At 28.3% G+C, this 11,523-nt stretch overlaps 1 protein-coding gene across 1 annotated transcript; it reads right to left on the bottom strand.

The window, feature by feature from the left end:
- Positions 1-4,841: 4,841 nt before the first annotated feature.
- LOC114928459 (axonemal central pair apparatus protein HYDIN-like) lies at positions 4,842-10,433 on the bottom strand. The gene is made up of 16 exons (XM_085490231.1): positions 10,323-10,433; positions 10,014-10,232; positions 9,695-9,893; positions 9,437-9,575; positions 9,040-9,167; positions 8,735-8,936; positions 8,470-8,656; positions 7,984-8,108; positions 7,805-7,898; positions 7,345-7,568; positions 6,935-7,002; positions 6,489-6,703; positions 5,808-6,047; positions 5,564-5,691; positions 5,188-5,374; positions 4,842-5,084 (listed from the first exon to the last, which is right to left on the bottom strand). The coding sequence occupies exons 1-16, from the start codon at positions 10,431-10,433 to the stop codon at positions 4,842-4,844; spliced, it is 2,709 nt and encodes a 902-aa protein (XP_085346357.1).
- Positions 10,434-11,523: the final 1,090 nt, after the last annotated feature.

The raw sequence follows: 11,523 nt of genomic DNA, 5'->3' as shown, positions 1-11,523 counted from the left end.
CTCGATATCGATAATACTAGGAAATATTTCATCATATGAAATCAAGTCCCATCCATCATCTTTAAAACAATTAATAATAATTAAGATATTTTTATTAATTGAACGGATTTTATATTCAATTATTCGTTTTGTTACTATCTCAAAAACTTAATCATTGTTCGGACTTACTTAATAAAATTCTCTCATCCCATTTAGGCACTTGATTTTTTGACATGTTATTATTCGTATCATTACATTGTGTTCTTATTTCTTGTTTTTTCTGCAACGCAAAGTATTAAAAGAATTTCATTTTTTATATATGACCAAAATTTCGTACCATTACAATGTAATCAGGAGTTTGTAATTGGATCGCCCAATATCCAAACTTTACAGAGTGTTGTTTAAAAACTTCGCGTGAAGTGCAGAGGTAAATTTGAGAATAACTTGTAACACCTTTCGCAGTAATTATCAGTGGATCCAAATGAGCCACCTAAATAATAATGATGACGTGCAATGATATAAACTTAAACTATGTAGTATGCAATTAAAGTATGTGATATAATAACACACGTGCAATTCAAATTCTATTTCGAAAACACCAAGCAGCATGGGTTGAAACTCTATTGTAATTTCTATTGACAATAAAGGATCTATAGATCCTTTATTTGGCTTGATTGTCAATGCAACGATCTTTCCTGCGTCAGATATTAAATTCCTCTTATTTATCTTATATTTCAGGAATATTCTACTGCGATTTTCCAAAGTAAAGTTTGACCGACACAGTTCACCGAATAACTGTAAATCAATCAATTAAATATTATTAAATTTTATAATTTGAATATTAAATTATAACTAAATAATGAATTAAAATATTGATATAATATATATAATATATTATAAATATTTTACGCTGTTTCTCGTAATCAAAATTCCAATAAAGATACAAATTAATAATAAAATACAGATATTATTTGAAAGAAGTTCAATGATAATATTCAAAGTGAGAGACAATTCACCTGTTGACCGAAGTCGATGACCTGTCTATCAACAGAATATTGAACGGTATCGGCACTAGCAAACACATTAACTATCTCGGTGGGTCCTCGAAAAATTTCACAAAGCGCGATAACTTTGATCTGCATAGGCTGGCTACCGTGAAAGATAAAGCGCACATATTGCGAAGAATATGGAACGAGAGTGCCTTCGTGCGGGACGATATCAAGTATCTGGATAACATATTTTACGAAATTAACTTTAATATAAATTAATGATTTATCAGGAATGTTTAATATTTGTAAAATGAAAATTAATCGGAAAAGAAATTTTACTGAGAAAAACGGAACTAACATCATCGAGTAATTCTTTTGAAGAAAGTTTGATATTGGGATCTATTAGAGCAAGAATCTTTGGATCATCTAAGTACGATGAACAAGACACCTCTGTTGTCGAAAAAATACTTCTTAATTTTTCAAGCATTTCATCTAATGTTTCTGAGTGAACATCCATTTGCGAACTTTCCGATTCTAATTTTTGCAGTTCTGACATAAAAATATATACAGATAATATATTTAATACTTGTATAAATAATATGACAAATATAAAAATATGTATACAGATGATATATTTAATTATATGACAAAAATATAAAAATTTACAACAGCTTTTATAAATCGCGTCATATATAAATAAAGTATAGTAGAGATTTAATAAAAATTTATGCAATGGACCATATATTAAATATATAAATTATTATTAATATTAAAATAATTATTTTTAGAATAGAAAATATTAAATAACATATATATATCCTAATTTTTTAAACAGATTATTTCGAAACAATAATAAGAAAGCTACAGCATAATATAATTATATAACAAAAATATCTGCAAAAGCATTAGTTTTTGAGATATAAAAATTTAAAGATAGCTTATGATTAATCAACTTCAAACTTATATTTTAAAAATGATTTTTTGAAATGTAAAATTACAATAGTTACTAATTCGATTGTTAATTACAAGAATTGATTAATTACGCGAGTTATAATTGCTTGTAATATTTGTAGGAACTGATCGCGTTTGACAGTTGTTATCAAGATTGTATTTCGAGAAATGTAATTGATATTTACTCGCTTTCTCACTACGAGTATAGAAATAAGGTAAATAAACATTGTTGATACGTCGCGATGTATATCGTTTTGTTGACTTTCGCGCGGTGACACTCTAGCATACAAACAATAATGCAAGTTGCTTCATATATCGTCGCATAATTTTTTATACATTTATATAATTCATATAATTATTAGAATTACTATAATTAATAATTATCAGTTCGTCGCTATATAATGAAATATAGTGCAATAATAGTTTAATAATATATAATTCATGTTGCGTGTGAATAATATTGAGAACCTCATGCAAAGTATCGCCATCGTCATATTCTGTTGATTGTATTCTATGTAATTAACCATGTTTTCGCTGCGTGTCATAAAGTGTCATAAAAGAGTAGCAAAAAATGAAGAAAAAAGAAAAGGAAAATTTAGAGAGGTTGATGGAACAATCATTAATAAATTAGTTATTACTTATTACTTATAAAATTAATTGCCCGTTGCTTTACGGTAGTGATTTATTTCTAATTATCTCGTATAATATCACTTATAAAGTTTTTGATTTTATTTTGAAATAAAATATGTATATAATAAAATATTTGTACCAATTAATATTTTTATACATATGCGTATACAATATTTAAAAATAAATAAAAAAATTGGAATTGCGCATATAATAATTAATTATATTAATTATTTTAAGCACTACTTTTTATATTTAAAGTATACCTGATCGAATTGTTTGTGTGATATTCGACAAAGATTCGTATACAGGCCAAGTGTGATTATGTGTAATTTTATTTCCGTGTAATGATAAATTAGATATTAGATAATGCGAAAATATAGATGTGTTCTAGCAGTTATTATAGCTTTTGATATATGCATACCGTATGACGTTGATAAATTCAGCGTTTCTGTAGATTCGCTTTCATTTTGCTGAGTTTCTAAATTCCTTTTGACCTGACAAAAGTGATGACTAAACTTGTATTTTGCATTAGTTCCTAGTTTTGGAACATCTGTATAGTCCTGTTAAAAAGACATACATATACACATATGTATATATACATATATAAATATGCTGTCAAATTTATTTAAAAGTATAGAATTAAATTATTGAAAGCAGCAAATAATTAGCAAATATTAATTCTTTCTCTATATAATTATGTATTAATAATTATAATTTGACAAAAATTTACTTCAATGTCACATATACCTTTCGTTGAATTTCAATACTTTCTCCAGCCCAAAGAAACTTGTATATTACAGGGACTGGTCCATTGTTAGTTATTCTCAAATTTTTCTGAACACTTAAACCCGAAACGCAATTGATAATCAAATCTTTGCAGTGTAATTTAATATTTGGGAAATTTACGGCACCTTTGCATTGGATTTTATCCTAAAATAAGTAAACAGTTTCCGTGCATAAAATTGACTTATAAATTAGCAATAAGAAAAAACGTACCTTATTAGGATGTTCGTCATATTCGAACCAAAGCGTACCGCTATAATTTCGCGAATAAAGATTATCGTGATTTATATTTGGCAAAAATTTCACTGGAATTGATATAGTACTTCCGTCCATTAGAATGATTTTTCTTTTATGTATTAATTTTTTCTTATCGATTATTAAATAAAAAGGAGTGTCAATGTATAATAGAATATTCAAATTTAATCGCGATTGATTTGTAATGACTAGTTCGTCTAAAAACAACAAATTAAAAATTATTATTATTATATTTTATTTAGCATAATATTTTATACGTATAAAATTACATCTAAATTTAAATATGTAATATAAAAGTTTTTAATTATATTACATAAAATAAACTTTAACATCAAAGTACGTCGTAGATGTTCTACGAATGTGATGAGTACTAAATTGCATAATTCTCTCGTATAATTTATCTTGTTAAAACAGTTTTGAGCACACAGTACTACATTACGATTTTCTCTACCTGTCTGTTGCAATTCTTCTCCCTCGGGACATATATCAATGCGGAACGTTAACTCTTTTTTGTTGAACGCGATTCGTGGCTCCGTAAAAGTGGCTTTAAATATAGAAGTTCCAATCAATTCTCGTTTCCCTTGTCCAGAAATCTGTCCGAATACGTACCAATCTTCTGTCAAAATCTCATTGCTTTAATATAAAAAACGTACTTATAAAATTAATATTAAAAGTTGTAATTATAAAATTGCAAAAATATTATACTGAAAAAATTTTTTGATAAAAAAAATTGTAAATTTAAGATTACAATTTTAAGAAAATTGAGAAAATTTAATGACTATTAATTTTTTAATTTTAATTAAAATTATTTTTATTATCTATATACGTATATTAATAATTAAGAAATAAAGTCTAATCGGAACTTACACGTCCCAACATATTTTACATTGAACTACATTAGAACCATTAGCTGGAATTTCTACAGTGAGTGGTTCAATCTGAAACTTCTTCCTATAATATACAATTTTTAGCATGTTATGATAAAATTTAAATTATTGCAATAAAGCTTATATGATTACGTTGGCCATCCTTGGCTTCTTTGAATGCGTACTTCTGGATCGTTTGACCATATTATTTGGCAATGACGCGAGCCAAAGTTTTTCATTATTATTGACAGATTATGAGTTTGGTGGCTGTTAAAATGATTGAATATTAAAAAAAATAACAGTTTTTATATTAAAACAATGTATATTAAAAAATTAATTTTTACTAATGCTTGATCATTGAAATTAATTAACATTCTCTCAATATTCTTTACCTAAAGAGAAAACCCAAGTCAAATACTGGAAACAGCTGTGGCTCAAAAACGATACTACAACCAATTCCAGTCGCAACTACATTAACGGGAATTGATCGACTGTTGATGATATGCACGATTATATTGTCAATGTATTTACCAGTGTCGCATAAAAATATTTTAACTTCAATTTCCATAGATCCGTTCGGTTCAATTTCACCAGAGGCTGGCTCGACAAGCCATGCTGATTTCTTTTTACGCTGAGCAATAATAATAAGATAATTTTATAATGTAACTTTTCTTCCATTTTTTGTATATTCTGTAAACGCATTTTTTTAAAGCATTTATTCGAAAAATATTTACTGATATTAATTTGAATTGCGCTGGTATCGGCGAGTCGTTAATTATGCGAAAGTTCATGACTTGATTTTGAAGCACTTGTATTTCTCCGAAATTGAGAGACGTAGGTTGCACGGATACTACTGGTCCTTGACCAATACATATAATCGTACAAGATATAATTGGAGCCTCCTTACCCATTGTTAGCATACTGAAATGAAAAAAGTATAATAAAGTTTTTAAATAAGAATATATATATTATAAATATTGTTAATATATATTTCTACATCTAAAAAATATCTAAAAAAAATTAGAATTTTTTTCTTATTTTTCATTAGAAGATAAATAATTATTTTTTATCACTTTTATATTTCAAAGATTATTATATTGATTATTGTACTTTAACGTAGTTGTTTGTTTTCCCAGAACTTTGGTGATAATAGCAGCATCGATCGTTTTTGATTGTCGTGCTTTTAATAAACCTTGATAAGATGACAGTGAATATACTATGGGTATATTCTCGGATATCTAAAGAACAAAATACATTTAGTTTACATAGTTAAATTATTTAATAACATGTATACTGAACAGAGCGATGTGCTGTTGCTATGCTTAACTTTCGAAATTAGTTTAACAATAATTACTGCCTGCGGTATTATATAGAAGTATCCATCCAAGTCAGAATTGTTCTCCACGTTAATAGAACGAGCATAAGGGAAGTTGATGAAAGCAAATCTAATAGAAATTTCTGCAGGCTTAATCGATAGAGAGGGAATCGCACCACAAAATGATATCGGTAGTATTACTGGATCCGAGTCAGAATCCCACATGTCGACTCGAATATTCGAGCGTGTACTTCGAACTATGTTTGCTGTATATGTCACCTATATTTTAATGTAGAGTCATAAAACGCTCTATATTGATTATTTAATTTCACAAGAATTGCAAAATAATTAAGGAAGATAATATTAATTTTATTAGTAATTCTCGTTTTTTAGAATAAATTGAAGAGATAATAATATGATAGACAAATACGAATCTTCGGGTATTAATATATATTAGAAAATATAATACATTGCTCTTATGTTAATTTATTCTTCTAGTAGTAAACTATGAAGACAAAAAAGAATATTAAGAGAAGTGTATTGTATTACCTAATATGTGCATCAGTATCCAAAAATCAGTATATTTGTTTATTGTATTATTATTACTTGGATATATTAATTTTATGTAAATGTAAAATGTAATTCTAAAAATGGGCAAATTAGCCTTTTCCGTGCAAATCTTGTTATAAACTAGATGTTTGAAGACGTTATTCATTTTACTCTCAGTTTAAGTGAACTATGCGCTTGCACCACTCCTTTCTGTGGAGTAATTGTAAACTCGCGAGGATTAGTCGGGAAACTTGGTTTCGCTTCAGATATAGCAAACTCTTCGTAAGTCAGAGGTGTTTGATCTCCATCTTCCATCACAGTTACGCTAAACGAAACCGGAACCAACGATAAATTACGAAGATTTACTTCTTGTTTTTTGCTAAATCCTGCAAATATATGCAAAAAGCTCCTGATTTTTATTCAACTCAATACATCAATTGGATGCAGTTATGCAATATGGAACCTACACCACCAATTTTTTTATTTCAAAATTTTTATTGCAAATTAAGTTTGATACATTCTGAATGTATCAGGCACAATTTGCAATTAAAATCTTGAAATAAAAATTGATGATTGGGTCTATATTGCATAACTGCATTCAATTATAACAAGCATACCTAAGGCAACTGCGCCGAAATCAAGACTATTCTTGTCAAAATGTAATGTTGGGCATATGATGCATCCTCTATAAATAAAAAAATTTCTATATTTACATTTATATAAATTTATATTAAAACTTATAATAAATTAAATAGAAATTTCTGTGTGTAGTGTGTATACAATATTAAAATTAAAATAAATTGTAGATATCGGAAAAATAATATTTTATAATGCTTCTTATAAGCAAAGAAGAAATAATTTTATATATGTTTAATAAATTAAGAAAATATGACACACATATACATACACACACACACACACACATATATAATTATACATTGTAATATTCACAATTATAATTTATAATTATTCAAAAAATTACAAAATAAGAATTTTTAGTAACATTTGTCAAATTTGAATATCATACTTGATATGTAAGGATAATATTTCCAAACTTTCTTTAACGACAAAGTCGATTCGCTCTATAAAGTCTCCTTTTCGATTTGAAGTAAATGATAAATTAAATGACTTATACTCGTCTGGTTTTAATATTAGAGTGCATGGAGTAATATTAATAGTGCCACCAAAATCTGTTGGTCTTGCTTTATAAATTAACGTACCACAAATATGCCCTTTATTCGCCGCTACAATCTAAAACAGATTGCAAATAATTTAAATTCTCATAATTTACTGTGCAACTTAACTTTATATATACATATAAGAAAAATAATTTCTAATAGTATCAATTTTCAATAAATATATTTTATTACAGATGGTTCTAATAATGTTGCATAACATTCTGAAAAATAAGAATAGATTTTTTATAAAGTTTCTATTACGTTTTACATTATAAATTTTTTATATTGCAAATAAATTTATTGGACTACCTCGTAATTATGCACAGAACACAGGAAAATATTCTTAACGTCGATAGTGATTACATTGAGATGGAAAACTGGTCCTTTGCCTGTTCCGTAAAGACTACCATTGAAACGAAAAATTAGAGGGAAAATTCTAAGACGAGAAAAAGTTTCTGAAAATAATGTTATGCCAGTTCTTTTGTAACCTCAGGGGTATTCTGTCCTCGCGACCTGTGACTTCAAGATAAGCGACGCTCGATATCTCGCCTACTTCTATGGCTCGAAAAAACACTGTAATATCTGCGGAAGATTGAGGCCAAATTTCGCCTTTCTGAAAAAAGTACATTAGGAACATCGAAAAGAATACTAAAATTAGACGGGATACTCAATATTAATGAAAATTTTATAATATTCTATATAGAATCTTAATATTTATTTAAATAGTATCTTTTTATTTGAATATTTTCTAAAAAAATATTTTTAAAAAATATTTTACATTATTTTTGCAACTAAAGATAATTTAAATTATGTTTACAAATAAAAAAAACATTCAAAGAAATTAGAATTTTCAAAAATCTAATATATTTTTAAATAAGAAACGAAAAAATAAGCAAGATAATTATCATATAATTAAGGTATACATATAACATTTTCAAATTGTAAGAACTGTGAAATTTATGACAAAAGCTCACCTCAGGCATTAGAAGAAAGGACATATGATTGTAGTGGAAATTCTCATTCATTAAGGAAGCAATCTCGTCCGTGTAAATCCGCTGGCAGACAAGCTCGTGAATATCTGGCAGGCAAATATTGTAATGAACAAGATTGACACAACGTACCATCTCCACATTGTGCACTAATTCAAATAATGTTTTATATCTGCCACAAAAAGAACGAGAAATTATAACAGTGGAAAATATGAAAAGTTTCTTGCAAGAAATAATTCTTTACGCTTACTCTTCCTTTCGTTGTAGATCAGCATTTTTGTCCCTGAAACGCATCCATTGAAATCTCACGACATAGTCGCTTCTATTGTGAATCGTTAAGAGCTTGCTTCTAGACAAACCTAAATAAGTATCTTCCATTCTTACACTACCTCTATTAATTCGAATCGTGCAGTTTATCGCTGAGCTTCGTAATGTTAAGCAAAGCTTTTCTCCTATTAATAATTTATATTGCGTTACGATAAATGCATGTTTTTTCATATACTTTCAATTTTTAAATACTCTCTCTTTTTTATATTATTAATCGCTTGTAAATACCTGATTCATAATTAAGAAAAAGCTTTGCTTTGAATTCGCCAGATTTCTCGGATAAAAAGTTCGCAGTAAGTTGCATAGTTTCTTCTTCTTTTAATATGCCTTTTGACGGTTCGACGGAGAAATACGGACTAAAACATAGTATATAAATTGTATATATACATATATACATATAGATAAAATTTTATGCATATATCTAGATTCAAATATAGCTTATCATCAAACATAGATCGTTTATATTTAAAAAAATCATTCTTTCGTCTAATAATTAATTTTATTTAAGGTATTTTAAGAAAAGTGTGAAATATTATTTAAGAGTCTTTTAATTTTATACATTATAATTTATACTTTTACATATATTAAATTTAGTTGTAAAATTATTTAAACAAATATAACATACTTATCTGAGCAAAAATTGAAGATTGCCGGCATATCTCCTACGTTGCGCATCAAAATAGTCTTCGAGGAGAGAATTTTTACCGCGGTGGCTGGTATTTCGATTCGATCGGGGATATCTAGAATAGGTCTCGGGCCGATAGCTAGAACAATATTAACTTGACCTATATTATTCCGTCTTACGTGCTCTTTTACATATGTACAACAATTACATTGTATACATGTATAATAATTGCATAATAAAAGTAATTTGCTTTCTCACCGATAACCGGCACCGCGAAGATTTCGATATCGTTGACAAACTCGATACGATATTCGTAATCTCGTTTCTCCGTCGGATTGAACCTGACGTTATAAACGTGGACGAGTCCTGGCGCTACTATGGTACTATAATTCGACCCGTGATATTCTACGGAAAAGAAGGGATCGGGATTGCGCGAGATCTTCAGGTGTCGTGACGTCTGTGATGTGACATTTAAAAAGGAGGGTTTCAATTTATGAATATTGTATAACTTGAGGCATCACATGATTCGAATTGTGTATATAATGCATTAAAATTGTAGAATGGAGGAGATTTTTACTTTTGTCATGTTTCGAATTGTGAGCATCGCATTGTATATGTTACCAGGAACGAATTGTTGAAAGAGAATAATGCGGGGTGTAGCTTTAAAGCATTGGCTTTCGCAATTGTCGTACAAAGACCGTACGTTTATACTGCGACCTGGTTTAAGTAAATACTCGATCCTTTCTTGAGTGCTCATCAGCATCTGTTTGATGTATTCCGAGGGAATCATATCATTCTGCAAGAACATTAATGAAATTGATAAACGTTGCATAGATATCAGAAATTCTCTATACTATACACAGACAATTCTATATTTCAAACTAACTTCTTGTTCTCTTTGATCTGATGATTTTATACTGCTTAAAACCATTAATATTTCCACAGAATTATGCATAATTGGATAACATGTAGTTAGATTTCTTTCCTCCTCATTCATTCTTTGACATTAATATTCTATGAAGATGTTTTACAAATTCTCTCTCTCTCCTTTCTCTGAATATAAAGATTCTATCGATTGTTAATTGTAATTAAAATAATCGACTATTATTAATCAAAATATCATCGAAAATAGTACGCACTGAAAATAGTAGAATATGTTACTGCATTGCATATTGCATTTGATGTCTAAAATCGATTTATCGATTGTACATTGAAGCATTTTTCAATAATTATATTAATCTATATGAGAAAAGTAAAAAATGCATAAATGTGTATATATATATATATATATATATAAATATATATATATATATATATATATATATATAGTTATAAAAATAAAATAAATGTAAGAAAATAAATTTTAAAATTATACGAAAGCATTATAATAGGTATATAATTTTCTTAGGCAATCTGGATTCTTTGATTTAATTTATTGATATATAATTGAAATAAGAATTATATTATTCTCCATATTTTATAATTCATAGATTGTATTTTCATTTCGAAATTCTCTCTCTACACATTCCAAATTATTGATTCCAAGGCGATACAATCGATACACGATTATAAGAGGGAGGACAAGAGTTCTGTTGCAATTCTGGTTGACAGCGATGAACGGGATTCGAATAAGTGCCACTTCGGGCAGTCTGAGTTTCTCGATTTATGTCTATCGATGAAGAACCGCAGGGATACGCCAAGCGATTCACATTACGCGCATAGTTCTTTAAACAACATGGCACGTAGCAACGAGGCGAAGGTTCGCGTGGCATCTTCGACACGCAGCAGGGATCACAGATTCCTTTTGAACAGCACATCCCCGGACAGGGTCCTAGGGGACATCCTAAAGGGGGGCAGCTCAAGTTGCACACTTCAGGCTCGGGTTTTCTGCCGAACAGACAGGAGGGAACATTCTGTGAATATCTATCTATTTCATGAATATATTCGAAAACTTTATTTCATCAGACATACATATTCTGTATTTAATAAATAATTAATTTCAGTAAAATATATAATCAAAATTGCAAATATATACTTACAAACTTTCTATTTCGCGTATAATATTGTACATTTCGTCCATAAAATTT

This window comes from Nylanderia fulva, unplaced genomic scaffold (genome assembly GCF_048542155.1).
Source record: "Nylanderia fulva isolate GAGA-0341 unplaced genomic scaffold, ASM4854215v1 Scaffold1, whole genome shotgun sequence".
In the NCBI taxonomy this organism is placed as follows: Eukaryota; Metazoa; Arthropoda; class Insecta; order Hymenoptera; family Formicidae; genus Nylanderia; species Nylanderia fulva.
This window is presented reverse-complemented; position numbering and strand designations above follow the sequence as displayed.